Consider the following 20,035-nt stretch of genomic DNA (forward strand, 5'->3'; position numbering starts at 1 on the left):
AATCTCAGCTCATTAGATCCAATACTTCTCAAAATAAAAAATATTTCAATTTTTAATCACTTATTAATTGAAATATCACTTTTAATTATCATTTTTTATTTTTTTGGCTTTGTGCATTTGACTGTGACTTCTCAATGAATAGGGGAAGAATTCTGCATATTGATTTAGTTCTGTCACGTAAATTAGTATAGAAATTTAATTTTTCATTTCTATGACACTTTTTCTGCAATTTTTAAGTTGAGTGTCCCCTTAAGCGGAGAAATTTTTTTTTTTTTTTAATTTTAACGCGAAAAATTGGGTTGTGTCCATTATGCGGGTAAATAAAGTATATTTATCCATTTTTAACTTGGGTACCTTGTATGAATTGTTTGTAGATTACGAGAGAGTATGTCAGCTTTCTGACACTAATTTCTACTGATGAAACATCACATGATAGATGTCTCAGTCTCTCAGACATTGCATAATGTAAGGTAATAAATAACAGAAATTAATCTTGCATATCATTTTATTTCCAATCCATTAGAAAGAACAGACCTTGCTTTGTACACGACATAAGGCTGAATATAAAACATAATACCAGAACAATATTTTTCACACAAAGCATTCAATGTTGCATTTGTCAGCCAGCCTCTTCCATTTCTACATCTTCCAGATTGAGGTCATCAAGCATTTCGTCCAGGGTAATGCGTGGGATAGTTTCGTCTCCCAAATCATCTACATCCACAGCAGTTTGCTCCTTGCTCTTATCGCGGAAGATGTTCACATTCTGCCGATAGGTTGGGTCTTCCTCCAGATCATCCAGAAATTCTTGGTAGTCACTGTAGGAAAACATAATATTCTTGTTACATGACAGAAGACACTTTCATCCAATATTCATAAAATAATAAAAAATTATACCTCTTCAAATGCATTATTATTATTATTATTACAGTTGAACTTGATTATAACGAACATGGTTAGTGTGACATCTGGGCTGTAGCGACAGTCATTAAGAATTATTGTTTTTATATATATTAAATATCATTTATTATTTTTATAATGACACATTTTAATAAGCAACTCATTTATAGCGATAACGTTCTATGTATATTACTGAGTGGAATTCTTAGGTAGATTGTAATGTCATTAGTGACAAATACTGTTTTCAGTTACTGCGACAAAAGCATTTTGTGGGTTAAGAACTAGGAATTCTGAGAAAAGAACATCGAGTGTGGAGTACGTCAAACTGTTTCTTCTATTGTGTCAACAACACTTTACAAATAATAAGTTAGGTATCACAGTGTAATCCGGACATTCAATTCAGAGTGTAACTTCAGACATTCAGTTTGAAAACAGATGTTACATACAGAACAATGCTGCGAAACAAATCGAGAGTGTTATTAGCTAAATCGTAAGTTCATTTTTCAATCAATCACTCATGTTCAAATTTTACCAGATCAAGACAGAATAATTAATAGTGGAAACAATTTAATTATATATATATATATATATATATATATATCATGATATTCTAGAACCAGATAAAAAACCGCGAATCTTCAGAGAGTGACTTACACCATGTAGTCACCAGTGCAGCAATAAACAAAGTATGTTATTAAAATATATTACTGAAACCTAGCCTATCACAAGTGCTTCCTTCATTAACATTTTTATTGCAAAAGGTGTATAATATTAACTGTTACTAATATTTCTTGGTCACCCAATAAAATGCAGAGTTGTCTATCTTCTGTAAGAAAAATGCACATAACCCAATCTAGAAGCATAGAAGTTTTAAATCTCCTAAAAATAGTTTCAGCAATTTCAAGGGTGTGATATAAAATTTAGGACTGCATAAAACTGAAAAGCAAGGGTCAAGTAATGAAATGAAACTCGTCAAGCAAGTGATAATAAATCAATCTTCTTATCCACCTGTTTGCTGAAACATAAAGTCCACTATAGTCCACTGTAGTCTATTCAGTTGTTGTTTTTCACGAGAAATGACTGGTATTTTGATCGGTGTTCATTATAGATGCCTGTTGCTAGTAGCCAGAGGTGGGGTGTAGTCAATATATACTGCAGGGCTGTGTCTTCTGCAACTGGTACTGATGATTTTAATTTACTTCTTTTGTGGTTTATGGATGGACAGTATAGAAGAATGTGTTCCACATCTTCATCATGATTATTACACCACAGACAAGTAGGATTATCAGAAATGTGAAATCGGTGTAGGTACAATTGAGTGACAATGTGACCTGTTCTGGCTCTTGTTAAAAATGTTTGAACATGTCTGGGCAAGTTTTTGTACATTCCAGGTCATTTGGTTTCTTTTGTACAGACTGTAAAATTTTACTTTGTCAGAAGAGAGGAAATTGTTGATCCATAGGTTTGTAAAATGAGACTTTATTGAAGCAAAAGCATTGGATAGAGATATCACTTGAGGTCTTGGTTGCAAATATGTTGCCTGTTTTGCAATATTATCGACTTTGTTTCCAGGTATACCACAATGACTAGGTATCCATTGAAATGTTATTTCCTTTTGGAGTTCTTTTAGTTTACTTAGTTGTTTCTGAATTGGAATAATTCTATGTGCATATAGGTTTGGTACATATTTAATTATATTAAATATAGCCCCCTTGGAGTCGGTAAATATGTAAATATATTTTTCAGAAATTTGAGTAACACACTGAAGAGCAGCATCAATACCTAGCAATTCAGTGTCAAGACTGGAGGAGGATGAACATGGTATGAAATAACTTTGATATTTTGGAATATAATACCCTGCTCCTGATGTCCCATTATTAGGATTTAGAGATCCATCTGTATAAATTTGAAGGTGATCCTTATATGTACTGCAGAGTAGTTCCATGGAATCTAACTTAAGAATGTATGGAGGATCATTTTTGGAATTTGTATGCTACAAGTGATAATAAAGGAATGTTTTAAAATAATTTCCACAGAAAGGACTGCGTGTAATACTGTGAACAGAACCAGCACTTGATTACTCTGTGGTCATGAGGCAACTGATGACAGTGGAATTGTGGTTGGGGGGGATAAAGTCCTTGCCTGGGAAGGAAGTTCCGTTAATCAAGTGCAAGTAAATGAATATTTGATTTACTACTATAAATTAGTACTCACTTTGTGCCTGTGTTCAGGTTTGTATTCTCTTCTGCAAGGTGCTTCAATTTCCAATTACGGAGTCGTCTTCTAGCTGATCTATCTCCGTAATACTTCTTCACTAGAATCACATCTGGTACCTTGCTTGCATCTAACTTCTCAAAGTTTGGATCATTAATGTTGCTGTCACCCAAGGCATACCTTGAAAGTCAAGAAACAGCTTAAGTCGTAAAAATTAGACTAACTTACCAAAACCTGCATTTCACAGGTCAAATGCTTATGAATATACAGATTCTATAATTAAATTTTATTGTTTGTTATGCTGACAAAAGTGTACCTCTCATTATCCCGTAATAGGCTCTATCATTAGCTTATGTCATAGATTATTTTCTTAAACTCGGATAATGCTTTTTTTAATCTGAGATTTTCTGTTATTGTGTTTCACCATTGTGTTTTTCTGATATAACCCAGATTAATAAGACAAAATCGAGATGAAATATTAACTGTTCAAATCTCGCTGGTTTACAGCATTAATCTAGATTAATGACGATTATCATGGCTGCTCAAATGAATAATATTGCCTATGAAATTTCGTCTGATGATTATATAAACGAAGATCTATTTTTTAAGCATATTTTGCTGTTCGATGGCATGTATCTTCTGCAGTTCAAGTAATTCACTTTTTGTTCTCTGCAGAAGAGCCAGGTCATTGTTATCTCTCTGCAGATTAGGTCTCCTCCTCCTAGTCCAAGATGGATTTGTAGTTGGTGGTGTCGCTGTCGAAGCTGTATTCTTTCATGTTCCCTCTCTATCCTTGGTGGTGGATGGATCATCATTACCTTCTGCAGAATTACTTATGGTAGTGACATCTTCAGAAATAATTTCAAGATGAACAGAACAGAGTGCTTCACTTGGCTGTGTGATGATAAATATATATGGAGTTATATTCTTGTGCAATTATATTCCATTCCTTAAGCTTCGTCTGTTGTGTCATAGCATCTGTTCTTTTATTTTCTACAATTTCGAAATGCTTTGTAACGAGATCAACCAATGTATTTTTTCCTTCTGCAGTTAAATGTAAGCTTCTTGATCTCTTTTCTGCTGATGACATTTTGAAGTTAACAGATTTTAGGTTAGAAACAAAAGAAGTAATAAAGAATCGGGCACTTTTTATTACACAAATCCTTCCCAAATTTAATTTGTTTTCTGTGCGTCTTCACATCATCTCTGGAAAATATAAATATATCTGGATTAAAGTAACTGAGATTAGTTTCTGCCTGAATAAAATTCGTGAAACACACACAAAATAATCTCGATTAACAAATGAGATTAACTATTTACTGAGATTAAGTTAATTGCGACAATAATCTTGTTTGGTGAAACCAGCCCTAAGAAGCAGAGAACCAAAGAAATTTTAAGCATTATTCATTACATTAAAATAAACAGCATTTTATACAGATCTAACATTTCAATGTATTTATTTTATAGCTAAGTCACTAATATATAGAGACACACGATTTTCACGAATTTCTGCTAATTGAGTCAGAAAATTAAAATTTGTATAGGTATGAACAAGACTCGTTCCATAGACATGTTTTACAATCGCGATTTGTCACAAATTTTGCTCTTTTTTTTTTTTTTTTCCGTAAACACGAATTCTTTTACGAATATCTCTGAATTATACATTCATTGGTCATAAAATTCCATTATTTCATTTTCGACAATGAAACCCTCAAAATAAGTACGAGAAAAGGGTTTGTCTTTCATGTTTCGTCATGTGGAAAGTATGACTGCTCAGTTCTGAAAAATGAAAAATCTGTCTCTCACATATGTGCAATGTTTAGGTTTATTACATACTAACACAATAAGAAGAAATGTGTCAAATATATTGACCATATTTTCAGCAAGAGTACGCAACGAAGACTATGGAATAATGTAGGGGAATGAGTGTTTTATTACCAATTTTTATAAAGTGAGTTCCATGTTGAATTCAAACTTTTCTTCACAATTTACATGTTTAAATACAGACTTTTTTTCACGATTTACATATTTAAATAACTATTTTTTTTTTCACGAATTGCAGCAGTTTTATTTACAGACTTTTGTATTTTATTCACCGTTCTATGGGTGTCCCTACTAATACACATACTTACCCAAGAGCAGAATCTCCAGGCTTTAGAATATGTCCTAAGTGAGTTCGTGTATGAATTACATTTTCAGTCATTCCCAATTCAGAAGATTTTACCACCCACACGTCTGCCACAACATGCTGAAACAGTGTACAATACTAAATGAGTGTATCTGAACACTGTGTTACAATATAGTTAATAATTTCTAAACAGTATTGCAGAATTCCTTTTTATGCTAACACTAATAAATTCGAGTACCTTGTTTGAAATAGCTCCTTGGCCAGGAAATGTTTTCCGATCCTTATCCATAATCATTTCTATATCCATTACAACATATTCAGTCAACTGCTTGGGGTTACATATGCTGTCGAAAGGATAACGCCAAAAGGTGGTGCTGTTTACTTCTGCAACTATAACACACACACATATACTGAATATCAAATCTGTATTACTATTTATTTATTCCAAAATTCATATTTAAATCTGGAATTTACCACATTACTAGTATTAGCCATTTTGTTTACTGTTGGAATGAATTCAATTTCTTTGTCAGGTGAACAGAACTCTGCAAGAATTACAGTTTTATTTAAATCTTAAATCCATCCTAATTTTTTAATTTTTATCCGTGGTGCGATAGCCCATGAAGGGTCAATCGACCAGCCACGTCCATATTCCTCAGCAGAGGTGAACGATCATCCAACCAGCATGGAGATAAGTGGTCAGCTCAATGATTCCTCCAGCCATTATAGTTGATTCTTGAAACAGTATTTTCCTAACTAGCATAGCTCCCCAAATTTATCATGATGCTAAGTGGGCAGCACTGGTCTCATACACTGGCTGAAATTTCATGAGGAAATTTCTTCCCCCATGAGAATTCGAACCAGCATGCATTCGATAACTCGAGTCCTAGGTATAATGCCTTACAGCACAATGCTATGGCTAAATCCATCCTTATAATATTATAGCATACCAAGAAAAAAGACGTTTCATGCAATTTAAGGTTAAGGGATTTCATTTTTTTTTTAACTTGAAATAGAGGTCTGAAAAATACACGCAAAGCAACTACAAATACTTCCTTCTACATTATTATTATTATTATTATTATTATTATTATTATTATTATTATTATTATTTTTATTTTTATTATTATTATTATTTGTAACACCAGCATCACATTTTAATCACTTCTCTTGGCTCTGTCATCATCATTCTATCACCTTATCATTAATTACTATAGCTGATTATCAGTAAGTCTTACTTTGGGCTGTAGCTGGGTCTATAAGATGTACAGAATTAGTCACTCTATAAATAAGACACAGAGAACTGATTCCACCAAGCTGACGTGTGAGTTTCTGTGGTAAACACACAACACTGTCTTTAGAAACGGGAACAATCTCCACACTGTAAAAATACAAACAAAAATCACAGTAAGTCAAATAGAAAACACAGCTTCTATTAGAACAACAGCAGTTCTAAATTGTTGCCATGATACTTACCACTTCCCATTCATTTGTTCATGATTTAATTAATTTCGTTAATCTGAGTCTAAAAACTGTCATAGTTTTAAAATATATAGAAGTCGTGCCACTCTGACTTTTGTTTTAAAACAGTCTGTAATGGAACTCATCTCCCATCACCATGTATACAGTCTGATTGACTTCTCCTGCTGAAAGATCTGTATTGTCAGTAGCAATTTACAGAAATATGAACATTTTAAGGAATCTTGAAACTTACTTTTCTCATATTTATTGCATAAGTTTCTCCTAAATTAATCAATTAACAGAAACTGCTGCACAGTCTCTTGTAACATAGCAGCACTGGTTTCTAGGCATAACATTGTACAACTTACCTGTATGTGAATTTGTAGTTGTATAAGTTGCTGTGGATATCATGGGATATCAGTTTTTTGGAATGTTGATATCGACAAGGTAAAACTGATGTTAAGAAATCAATCATTTTCCTTGCATAAGCTTCTGTAGAGTAGAAAAAGTCCAGACCCTCTGTATAAAAAAAAAAACAAATAGGAAAGGTTTATTATTATACATTACCTATATTAATCTGATAGATGCTTTCATAAAAGAATTACAGTACAGTCTGCAGAAAATACCGGTAACCAAATCATGGAGTTAAAAAAATTGAGCCAATCATATAACTTTTGTTCCTTCACATACATCCGACATCTTAAATAATTTTTTCTGCACAATACGACTGATTTTATATGAATGTTTGATATGAAAATAAACTACTAAAAATTATTAACTATGAAGACGAATTTAAACGAGAATTTCAGACTTCCAGTATTGTCTGAATCACGTCTTTTCTACAGAATGAAATCGAAATAACACTAGAGTTTCTTTCAGATGGCTGCAACTAACTTAAGAAGAATCAGTAATGACAGCCAGTGTGTATTCTTGTAGTGCGTGCATTTTTGTTTTCGTGTTTCATTATCTGTTTGGTATCCCTGCCCTCGGGCAGAACATTATGTATGTATGCCTCATGTCTTATTTGTAGTTTTAGAGTGTTTTTCGACCTTCTCCGTCTTCTGCTTTGAAAATCTAATTGTATCGTATTAAAATATAACTATTTTATCCACAAATGTCTCGCAATTTTTTCACTTATTACATCGTCATTAATTGAAAATACGATATAATTGTATTATATATATATATATATATATATATATATATATAAAATGGTTGTGAAACTTGGACTCTCACTTTGAGAGAGATGTTTGAGAATAAGGTTCTTAGGAAAATTTGGGGCTAAGAGGGATGAAGTTACAGGAGAATGGCGAAAGTTACACAACGTAGAACTGCATGCATTGTATTCTTCACCTGACATAATTAGGAACATTAAATCCAGATGTTTGAAATGGGCAGGGCATGTAGCACATATGGGCGAATCCAGAAATGCATTTAGAGTATTAGCTGGAAGACCTGAGGGAAAAAGACCTTTGGGGAGGCCGAGACGTAGATGGAAGAATAATATTAAAATGTATTTGATGGAGGTGGGATATGATGATAGAGACTGGATTAAGCTTGCACAGGATAGGGACCGATGGTGAGCTTATGTGAATGTGACAATGTACCTGCGGGTTCCTTAAAAGCCATCAAGTATATTAATAAAAAAGTTCCCAGATCTTTCATATCTAAAAAAAAAAGGTTTACAGATCTTTCATATTAATTTAACTGATTGAAAATATAATTATTGCAAAATATTGAAAATATAAAAATTTTATTCACCGCTCTCATGTTATTTTCATTACGTAATCAAAATTTTATCCACAGATCTCTCACATTGTTTCCATGGTTTGAAATATGCATCATACTGAAATCTAGAAATGCTAACCATGTATCCCTCATACTATTTCCATTTGACTGAAAATATATTTCTACCATATGTTGTTGTTGTTTTCTAATGGCAGGCATTTGACAAAGTCATTTGACCTCTTGCACTCCAATATTTTTTTTTTAAATATTATCATGGTCAGCCACTGAAGCATAGTTTTTGAGGTGTCCCGAATCCATTTCTTGGTTTGAGTTGCACACTGGGCAGTTAGGGGACTGATATATTCCAATTCTATACAGGTGTTTGGCCAAACAGTCATGGCCTGTTGCCAGTTTAAATGCAGCTACAGACGATTTTCGTGGTAAATCGGGAATTAACTGTGGATTATGATGCAGAGAGTTCCATTTTCCCCTTGAGATTGTATTATCAAATTTTGTTTGTTGAATTCTAAGTATGTAGATTTAATAAATCTTTTCACAGAGTAATACGTAGATTTAGTAACAGGTCTGTAAGTAGCAATATTAAAATTCAGATACAAAAGAAAATCTTTCGGATATCTTAACACTTTCTGTTTTACATTCATCCTTTGAATTCGAAAGATGGAGATAAGGAGAAGTTAAAAGAGGGATTATTTCTTTAACAAATACAGAAGATTCTTCTTTTATAGCTTTAAAATTATTTTTTTTGCGTTTATTATTAAAACTCGTCATTTTTACAGTTTGCAAGGCAACCTTAGAACTTCCTGAGAGATTTGCAGTCTTATCATTGTGAAACATAAAAAACGTAAACATGAAATCCCTGACATTGGGGAGAGACATATTTTGAGTAACAATATCTATAACATATGAGTCTAGTATTTATCTTTTTCGATATGTTCAGTGTAAATGTTTGGTTTTAAATTTGAAGTAAATCCAACACGCACCGTGTATAGGCTTAATTCCCAGAGTATGCTCGTGAGCTTTGTGCTTTAAAATTAGCTGCTCCAAGTAGTAAAATGTTTTCTTATTTTCTGCTTTCTGTCGAATTTGAACCTGCAAACAAAATTACACAAAAAATTTCAACAAAATCAGTCAATGTTGAATCTTTCGTACACTACTTTTAACACTTGAATATAAATAATTGATTAAATGGCGATCTTACTCGTGTTAATTGTGTAAGCATGTGCGGCTTACAGCTGTTACAGGTGTTTCGGAGGATGGTGTGAAGAAGCACCGAAACAGCTGTAAGCCGCACATGCTTACACAATTAACACAAGTAAGATCGCCATTTAATCAATTATTTAAAATCAGCCAGTGTAATGAGTATACTTGGACAGCATTTTGTAGTCATACAATTTCCAAATAGTACAGTATACTCTACAAGCTCTATTACATCAAGTAAATTAAATTGAGACTTAAGAGAAAACCAATTTATCAGCATTTATTAGGTTTACTGCTTTTCTTTGTATACTACTTTCCTCATTATTATATTTAAACCATAAGACACGTACATAACAAAACACCAAAATTCAAGAATATACGGTTTTGACAAAAGAAAATCTGCTGACATGAAGGCCCAATATTTTTAAAGACTGTATGTATGAAGATCAGCAAATGTAAAACGCACAATGACGTTACTTTGAATAAAATCCTTGTGTAGATATGTAATCTTATTTATAGAGGTATATAAATATGCATACACCTATGTGTTTTTTAATGCCCAGCATATTGGTGTGTAGCCATTTGTGCCCTTGCCTACTTTTTTGGCATTTATGAAGAAGAATCCTGTTCTGAGATTGGGCTTACATGTATTGAGGGTTTTCATACACTGTTGGAGTTTAACCCTTATTGGACAGAAAAATGACGGGATTCTTATGTCAATGTGACACAACTTCCATCAGACACAATCACACTTCACATTACTTACAAGAGCACGCCAATAATCTTGAGCTTCTGATCGATGACAGTCTTCACACATCTGGTGACTTACTGTGTATTCAACAACAAAAACTTGCTGTAGAATTGCCCCACCCAGCACTTCTCCATGAACTGTCAGCTTCACCTGTAATAAAAAATGATCAAACATAAAGACTTTTAAAACATGTGACGAAAGAATTGATTGTTCTATGTTGCTACCATGCTTGTAATTGCATTAAAGTTCATAGAATCACGTCCAGCTAACAGTGAGGAATTTCTGAGGGTAATGAAAACACTTAGCATTGCTTCCTTTAAAGAAAAAAAAAAAAAGTAAAGGTGAGGAACTTATATTTACTCGCGTAATTTCCTTCTCCCCAGATTTTATGACATTTTCAGAATTCCATTTCCCTCAAGTAATTTCCCCATCTAACGTTAAAAAAATTAGGACACCTAAATCCCTTCAAGAGAGTCTTTCGTGAAGATTCCAAGTATGATAAGAATACGAATGAAAAACCCTTCTATAGTAAAAAACGCCTATGAGTCCTCTGATGCAAGGATTTGTTGTCTGATTAAAGTAGTGCAGTGTAAAATGCATATACATTTATTTTCTTTACGTAATTAAGTTGGACTTCGCGCGAAAAATATTATTAAAATTAACACCATGATCTGAGGTTAGTCAAGGTCAGGTTACCGGCATTAGAAATGACAAACAGCGGTACAAAGAAAAACAGCAAAATTATTCATAATTATCAAATTCTATGTCATTACTTCATTACATTTGTAGTTATTTAGCATTAAACATTAATTTGATTAGTGCATGAGGTCAGTGGCGGCTCCTGCATATTTCTTAAGAGGAGGAAAGAGGTTAACAGCATGAAATGACACCTTCTTGAATGAAATATTCTACAAATTAGCCTACATGCATACCTGTAAGACCAGGTAGTGTTGGGGTTGGCCTTCCCTTCTGTATAGCAATAATCTGTTCTTGTAAACTGAGTTTCCTAAATTGTCCAAAATATATCATGTTTTCACTTCCTTTCATTGTTGATTAATTGCGCAAATTAACAATTACAAGGAAATTCACAACCTCGTAGCATTTTTCGAGCACACTGCAGCATCACACGTGTTGGAAGAGACTAGCTACTAACTCGTAACCGGAACCGTTTTACGGAAATGGAAATGGGAATGGGAAATAATCTGAGGAAAGCGAGAACACTGCACCCACCCACGTGGTCCCTGTTGCCACATGTACATTTTACAAGTTCAGTATCACATGCTTTTGAAGAATGTCAGTTCTTGTAAAGTCATACTATCATTATTGTTCAAAGCTGCCGGTGGCCGATTAATTTTTTATGTTAAAAATGATGTAGTTTGGAGTACCTACTTTCAGTTTCAAATATATTTGTACAAAACTGACAACTTGGCTGTTGCCCTGTCTAGTAAACAGTGAATAGAAGTGAATTTCAGGGGCCAACTACATAGAACTACTTCCTCTTTGTTTTACATTAACCCGACTTTAACTTTCAAATATCCACGAAAGTTTCAAACCATGAATAGCAGCCTATATAAAGTGCAATGAATAATATTTTTGATTTATAATTAAAAAAAAAAAAGTTTATATGGTGTCTTTCATAGCGTTGCGTTAAAACTGTTTTTGTTGTGCCTCCTCCTAGATGTGTTCTAGTCTAGTTGAATGCAAGATCGTTAGATGGCAGCAGTAACGAGCTTCCTGCACGACCAGTTGGTTTCTATTTCCCGCCCATGCGCTGATTCAGAGGAGGATCTCCTCCCTCTCCGTTCATGTACTCTCTTTAAAACTCTGGTTCTTTCTCTGGCCGCTAGTGCGCTGTTATCTATGTGTGTTAACTGCAGTAGAGGAAGACTGGAGTGCCTTTCCTCTACACAGACAATCTCGCATCTTTCTCACAGTTTTCTACAGCACATGAGCGCGCGTCGTTTAAAACTCGATCAACCGAGTTTTTCTTATAGCTGTGAACTTAAAAATTATCGAATCTTCCTCGAATTTCAAGGCACATATTTTATTTGGTATTTACTTTCAAAAGAATAAAAATGTGAGGAGGACGTTCCTCCCTTCCCTCCCCCGAGGAACCGCCACTGCATGAGGTGTTCGATATTTATTACCATTTATTACAAACATTTTGATTTTGTCCCCTCGATTTTCACCTCCGAATTATTAGAAAAAAGGGGAAAAATTATGGGAGTAAATACGATGTGTCGTCAACATCTAGCATGTGAAACAGCTGTCCATGAACGAGAGGGCTCCAGGCAAAATTTACAGACTATTTCTCGCTCATGTCAAAATTCAGTTTTCAATCCTCATCTCCAGTCCATCATCGTAGAAATTTAATTCCATCTTTCAGATACTATTAACTCAGAGATATAATTCACCATTGCCATACTATATCCTCTTCTAGAAATCTAGAATCCAGAAAGGCCTTTAGACAGCAACAATAAGTGTTGTAAATATAAACAGAAATTTTCGGGATAAGTTATGGAATATATAAAACATTACCTTTATTCTTTTAGAATGTGGTTCTGTCCAAACAAAACCAGCATCAACCAGTTTTACTCTATTAAGCCCCTTTAGCTTCTTCAAGCAAAGGGTTAGCAGTTCTCTTGATTCCAAGGCACAAGAAACCCATTCAGATGGCGGCTGCAGATACCTGAACATACATTGTAGCACATCACATCTATTATTATTTCTTAAATCCTGTACAGAATTACTTCTCTACAATATAGAATTGGGCCACTTGTGTAGCTGAGAAATGAGAACTATCTCTTGGTCTGAGGCTGCGCCTGCACGTGGGTTCGAATCCCGCTTGTTTTTTTCAGGGCTTTTCACCACTGTAAGGAGAATATCAAGTAATCCATGGCAAATGCTCGGTCTCATTTTGCCAAAATGCTATCTCGCTATCACCAAATCTACTAACGCTAGAAAATCAAGTCGTTAAATAATAATCAATTTTTAAAATGTAAAATTTGTCGCAAAAATCGTATAATTTATTATAAATGGTAAAAATCGTCTTTAATAGAAATAATTATGGTCGCTGGCGAACCACTTTTCTGTTTTTTCCCATGACCAATGTTCACCATAATTATATGTAGGCAAGTTTACTAAGAAAAAGTATATATCATCTTAGTTTTCATTGCACTTCCCTGCGGTGGCTGAATGGTCAGACCTTCAAACTGTCACGCAGGCGGCGTGACAATAACTCCATGCAGGTAATAATTTAATTTGTTATGAAGAAAGAAATTAATACGTATGGAGTCGTCGTCAGTGGTCGCATAAAGCTAGGGTATGTGTCTAAGTAAAGGATTTAAGAATCATCATTAATTTATTTCACACTTAACTTACCTTTCACAACCTTTGCAGAAATGCAATGTTGCTTGTTTTGGTATTCCTTCTGTAATATCTACTTGAGTTCTCAAACAAGCAACACACATATTTGATGGATTTGGTTCTATGAGAGTACCACACTGGCAACATAATCTGAAACACATCAACAGAGTGTAATAATACTGATTGTACTTTGACAACATAACTAAGTTACCGATATTATTGTATTATTATATTCTGACAATAACTGCTTAGCTTATCAATTTGATTTTAATATAATATAATGAAAATTATGTTTAATATGTAGGTGTAGTTAGAAGATACTATAAACTTAGGACCTATTCAATTCTTACACTGTGAAAAGTGCAAGAACAGTAAGTTACGCATACCCAACATCATTTTTGATATTACAATGATTCAATCACGTATTATTGAGTTCCTGTCGTATACTATGCTACACAAACTCTTAAAACTGTTTTGAAAGCATAAATTCTCCAAAAAAACTACGAAATACATGTGTATTTACTACAATGTACTGCTGTAACTCACAAGAGAGAAGCCTGGTTATAATTAATTAGGGCCTAATTAAGAGAAATGACCACTCTTACCAATTTTAGAGGGGGGTCTAGAATCATTCCGTAAGAAGAGACCGGGGGGGAGAAAAACACTGAATTGACCATGGTACCTAAACTTCCAACTGTCAGCCACTTTACCATTTAAGCTAACCAAAGTGAGAAATATATCATAAATTATGTTACGTTAATTGCTACAATCCTACATCGCTGTTGTTCTGACAACATTATAAATCCACTTATGTCTCGTTTCAAAGGCAGTATACTTACGATATTGATATTATGCATAAGCTGTCAGTCATAAAATATAATTAATCATATACTCGGACATGTTATTTTAAGAAGATATAACAAATATCGAGCCCAGCTGAGAAAGAAGAGCCGAGTTTTTCTTATAATACACCTCAGTTTAAAACTATACAATTTAAATATAATAATCTTTCATAACCTCAAAATTAAGAGACATGCACACGTGGCCTTGTACTAACATTTTCCCTATTCCATCTCCAACATCTTTTTCTTCAGTCATGTATTCCATGACAATTGCTGAAATATTTCGAAATATAGATGTACTGGCTGCAGACGCGTACAACTTTACTCAAACTTCTCCTATGTACAAAGGAATAGAAATTTAGGAAACTGGAAACTCCGATCCGCTTCGGAGCGACCGAGACTTTTTTTTTTTTTTAATCTCTCGATCGAGAATGGGCAATAAAACATTCTAGCATATGAGAGCAGGTCCACCAACATAGTAATTCTCTCCGCCTACAAAATGTATACGAAACAACACATTGCTGTGAAAATTCTGTTCTGGTACGATTTCTGCCACTGTAAAATAATAGATTGTCTTTTGTTTCTTTATTACATATGCGATGTGATTGCAAGATAATTGCAATGTTTTTAGTGTGTACGTTTGTCATAAGTATAAATACGAGCTAAGTTGTGTTCAAGTTAATGTATATAATGTGTCAGTAATAGTATAAATTCCAGCAATATTAGTGTGCTGTACGAAATATGCTAGCGTGGAATTTTGTTAGATAAGTTGTTAAATAATGAGTCCAGATTCGAGATCTCCTTCACGTAGTCCTCTTCACAGAAAGCGAAAGTCTTCTTCTCCATCACCAGATAAACGCAACAAGCGTGCTCATTATGGAAGTAATAACTTTAGATCCAAAGTACATGAGGTTAGATCTCGTTCCAGATCTGGGGAGAGAAAGAGAGCATCCGACAAGGCGAAGTATGAAAGGAACAGAATCACATCACCGAAGTCAAAATTCAGAGAAGGGGAAAAAGATCGTGAAAGAAACAGACATCAAGTGTCTTCAAGGGATCAAGATTCATTTCACAGTTCAAATAGGCACAGAGAAAAAAATGATAAATCACGCAGCAGTAGAAGTGATAAATGTTCACAGAGCAAAAGCACAGGGATAAAAGATAATCAAGATTTTAATGGACAGTTAAATCGATGGCCACATGACAAGTTTTCTGATAGTGAGCAAACAAGTTCCGGTGGTCAAGGATACCATAATTACAGAGACAGACATCGGCGTCTGCAAGAAGATGACTTCATGGACCAACGCAGGCAAGAGCGAGAGAGAATTGGCTTAATTGGAGTTGCACAAGTATGGGGAAAATCACCACCTCGGTCGGAAGAGTAAGTAATGAACGTATATTGTATTTATATTTGTGTAGACATTAAAGTCATTAAGCCTTTCTTTAGCTCAATGACCTTTTATGTCGCCGATGCTGCAATATGGGGTAATTCTTCAGTAGAAGTGAACCACCGCCGTACTAGTCCTACAGTGAATCTCAGTGAATTTTCCCTATGTTTCTGCCGACCAACCAGTTGCCGTTCCCCACTTGCCGTTACTATCGCTGCTTGCACCCGTGAACTCAAGGCGTTTCACTGCATTAAATTTACGTACTATATATGTTAGGCCTACATTAACAACAGCCTTCTTACAGTAGCTGCGGTAAGTATTGTCCATCCTGTTGTTTAGTCAACTGTCCGAAGACGGGTTCGAACCTCATAAGTGACACCAATAAAGTGTCACTCTTGAGACAACTAAGCCAGGAGATAATAGGGTAGGGTAACCAGTTTCTTTCCCCTTCCATTCCATACATCACTGTCTAGTGACATATTACACTAATCCAGACATGGGTATAATGGAGGAGAGATAAATATGATCCAGTTCACTCTTTCCACAATATTTCGGACGTGTTTACATCACATGAACTTGGCTTCTCTTCCGCTTAAGGATGTACAAAACTAATCTAGCATTCCATTACATTAAACATTTCAAATTAATGATGAAGGATCGGTGGAACGGAGAAAAATTCTCTCCGGCACCGGGACTAGAACCCGGGTTTTCAGTTCTATGTGCTGACGCTCTACCCACTAAGCCATATTGGATTCCAATTCCGATGCCAGATTGAATCCTCTCAGTTTAAGCTCCACCTCTTTGTTTCTCTTTAGTGGCCAACCCTCATGCACTGTGTCACAGATGATAGATGTCAGTTATATCATGGATACTGAATAAATTCTGCAATTGAGGTCGTCATTAATTGAAACATTAAGTAAACACTCACCTTCAGTATATTTTATTAATTTCACGTTCACTGTGTTATGAAATCGAAGAAGAATTTGTTTTTCTCTCAACTTCGTAACTGGCATGTAACTAAAATTTTGTTTCATTACAGTTCGGATGAGGTGGGTTCAACATCTGAGTTAGCAAGGAAGAAGGATGGTGAATCAGACATATCAGAGCCTAAGAAAAAGAAAAAGAAACTAAAATCAAGCAAGAAGAAGAAGGTGAGTATTCAATATTTACTTAAAAAATTATTATGTAGTTATTTTCTTGCTATTCCATCAGTCAATTGTTACTATGTGGCTAGAAGATAGAGTTATCATTCATTCCAAGAATGTCAGTCATGAAAGCCTGGCAATTAGGGATAGTCTTTGTTTGCATTCCATTGTGAAAGATTACTAGACTGCACTTTTATTCAAGTGTGTGTTTTTGTAATTCGTAGGAAGAAGTCGCTATGTGCGATTTTTCTCAAGTATGTTTAGTTTGTGCTTTTGATCTATATTTAAGCATCACTAACCCGTGTTAAACTGCTTGTACACGATCAAAGTTTTTCCCCAGTTCAATACTTTATAGTAACAACATTTCTGCTGCGTGCCATAGGATGAGGCAAATGATATAACTGCCATATAGGCCCGTGTCACATTAGGATGCCATAACAGCTCTGCTAGCAACGGTGCTAGCATCTGTACGGTCTGCCAGCCTGATGCCAACCAAGGTGCCAGCGTATGCTACAGTCTCAAAATGGAAGCTGAAATGTTAGTAGGCCTACACATCAGGGGCGGCTTTCGAAGGAGGGCTGCGGAGCTGCAGCACCCCTAGACATTTGTAGCTCTTGTCTCGTTTCATGTTGTGAAATACATTTATTTATTATACAGTCTCTATTTGGCGGCTCGAATTTTTTTTTTTTTTAATTTTGCTCTCATTGACATGCACGCAATCGTTAGTGAAGTCACTTCCTCCCCTGGTGCTGCCAGAGCGAAACGAAAGACAAGGACGGATTGGTGAAGCCACTTCCTCCCCTGGAGCTGCCGGTCTCATCCCAGATGCTTTGTGCGTTAGTTTCACCCCTCCCCCCTGCTGCCCCTCGCCATGAATCCAGGCGCTGCAAAATTTGCAGCAGTTTGTCAGTAGCGCGCAGTTTTAAATACATTTTTTTTAATGTTGCGAGTATAACAAGTGCAACAATGTTTAATTCTGTACAATATTTACAGTCAGTACCTTAACAATTCAGGAGAAATGTGGAATTAAGTGCCAATCATTTGAATCTCATAATGGAAAGATTCGCTAAACAAAATAGCCTACGAAGCTCGCATATTGTTTGCTAATTTATCCAGTATCCCTGCTTTCTTCTCTCGATTTCCACACAGTCTGTATTACATTAATGTGTTTCAAAGACAATTCCATCAGCTGCGGCAACAAGATGGAGTTTTAAAATAAGAACAGTAAATGTTGTTCATGAGAAGGAGCCATTGCTAGAATGTTTTCAAACCATAATGGAATCTGAAACATCTAACAACATCACAATAAATGAGGCCAGCGCCCTGGTTCGTACTCTCGAAGATGCTGAATTCAATTTCTGGCTCAGTTTTCTCATTTATTGATGTACCATGTAGATATTTTATACAACTAACAACATTATCGCCAGTTAGATATTTCTAAGATTCAAATATGCATATAAAAATAAAATTATGGTTTATTTCACGACACTCGCAACTGCAGGGGTCATATTAGCGTCGCCGATGTGCCGGAATTTTGTCCTGCAGGATTCTTTTAAATGCCGGTAAATCTACTGACATGAGCCTGTCTCATTTAAACACACTTAAATGCCATCGACCTGGTCCGGGATCGAACCCGCAACCGACTATGCTACCGAGGCCGAATCTGTATATCAAGCTTTGTTAATGCCATACAGACAATACGAAACAGTGCACAGTTGAGCAGCGAGATCTGTGAAAATGAAAATCCTAAAAAGCGTCGTAAATTTCGAAGTGATTCAGACAAGGGTTGAGGTAGCCAAGGAAGTGTGTGACCTCATTATCGCACAAGCTAACACCCGATTCCAGTTCATAGATCTGATATCTTCCCTTCTGTGTCAAGAAAAATTTGAATGCTACAAAAGCTCATTTCCTGAAAATGATCTAAATGTATGTGTGAAGCTTTTTCCAATGTTCGATAAAGACAAACTAAAAACGGAACTCACTGTGTTGTATCAGAGACAAGAATTCAGAAATATCAGTGATGCAGTCACACTCTTGCAGTTTCTTCTATCTGAGAACTTGCAGGCCTCATTTTCAGAAGTTGTGGAACTACTACGCATAGCTATCACCATACCAATGACAACTTCCGAACCAGAACGTTGCTTTTCGTGTTTGAAGAGAGTAAAATCCTATCTCAGAAATACGATGAGAGAAGAGAGACTGACCGCATTAGCTATGTTTTCCATTGTAAAGGCTATGTTAAACGACATATCGGATTTTAATAAGAAGATAATTCAAAAGTTTGCAACCTACAAGACAAGGCGCATGGAACTAATCTTTAAATAAGGAAAGTTGTATCCTTTATTTTTGTATGCAGCCCCCCCTGAATTCAATACCCACGAGCCGCCACTGCTACACATTGCTATTTATGTTATCTTTCAAGTAAAAAGGAAGGAAAAAAGTGTTGGTTGTGGGTGCATCCTTGTGATGGAGATCGTAACACACATGGTTTGCTTTTTATTTTTTTCAACTTGCGATTTCCCTAATCAACGACGAATCTCATATCGCTCATTTGTTTTGTAATTCTGTAATGAACCTTACTGTTTCAAATTGTTCCGTATCTAACCGATTGACATGCTTTACTTCTGCATATGCCAGTGAGTTCACACTCAGTATATGTTCCGGGTTGTCATGTTTATGTTTTTAGGGAAAATAGGCTTACATGTTTTTCATATAATTCATTAACAGGAAATATTTGGGTTAATATTGGTGACAAAAGCTTTAGCCAGGCTTTACATTGTCCTAAACGCTGAAGGTTGTCATCATCATGGGATTCATATAGGCCTACTATTATATCTCATTATCAATTGGTACATTTAAGTTTTGCAACAGAAAAAACTGATCTACCCTCAACT

General features: G+C 35.1%; 2 protein-coding genes across 7 annotated transcripts in view; one reads left to right on the forward strand and one right to left on the reverse strand.

Annotated features, from left to right (window-relative positions):
- Positions 1-487: 487 nt before the first annotated feature.
- Positions 488-15,035, reverse strand: Nmd3 (60S ribosomal export protein NMD3). The gene is made up of 11 exons (XM_069843679.1): positions 14,824-15,035; positions 13,782-13,916; positions 12,939-13,089; positions 10,416-10,550; positions 9,433-9,541; positions 7,072-7,222; positions 6,481-6,623; positions 5,481-5,632; positions 5,247-5,362; positions 3,115-3,294; positions 488-818 (listed from the first exon to the last, which is right to left on the reverse strand). Exons 1-11 carry the CDS (start codon positions 14,871-14,873, stop codon positions 620-622), a joined length of 1,521 nt encoding a protein of 506 aa, XP_069699780.1. The 5' UTR covers positions 14,874-15,035; the 3' UTR covers positions 488-619.
- Positions 15,036-15,058: 23 nt separating this feature from the next.
- The window catches only part of LOC138712183 (NKAP family protein CG6066-like), a 74,595-nt gene continuing 69,618 nt past the window's right edge, over positions 15,059-20,035 (forward strand). For 5 of the 6 annotated variants that reach the window (XR_011335655.1, XR_011335654.1, XR_011335653.1 and 2 more), the window contains exons 1-2: positions 15,119-15,989; positions 17,036-17,147. Coding sequence is in view for 2 of the 6 variants with exons in the window: in XM_069843680.1 (XP_069699781.1) it covers positions 15,388-15,989; positions 17,036-17,147 (714 nt within the window). In the remaining 4 variants the exon portion in view is untranslated. Of the gene's footprint in view, positions 15,990-17,035; positions 17,148-20,035 lie in introns of all 6 variants that reach the window. The other variant, XM_069843681.1, reaches the window with a different exon arrangement.

This window comes from Periplaneta americana, chromosome 13 (genome assembly GCF_040183065.1).
Source record: "Periplaneta americana isolate PAMFEO1 chromosome 13, P.americana_PAMFEO1_priV1, whole genome shotgun sequence".
NCBI classification, from domain to species: Eukaryota; Metazoa; Arthropoda; class Insecta; order Blattodea; family Blattidae; genus Periplaneta; species Periplaneta americana.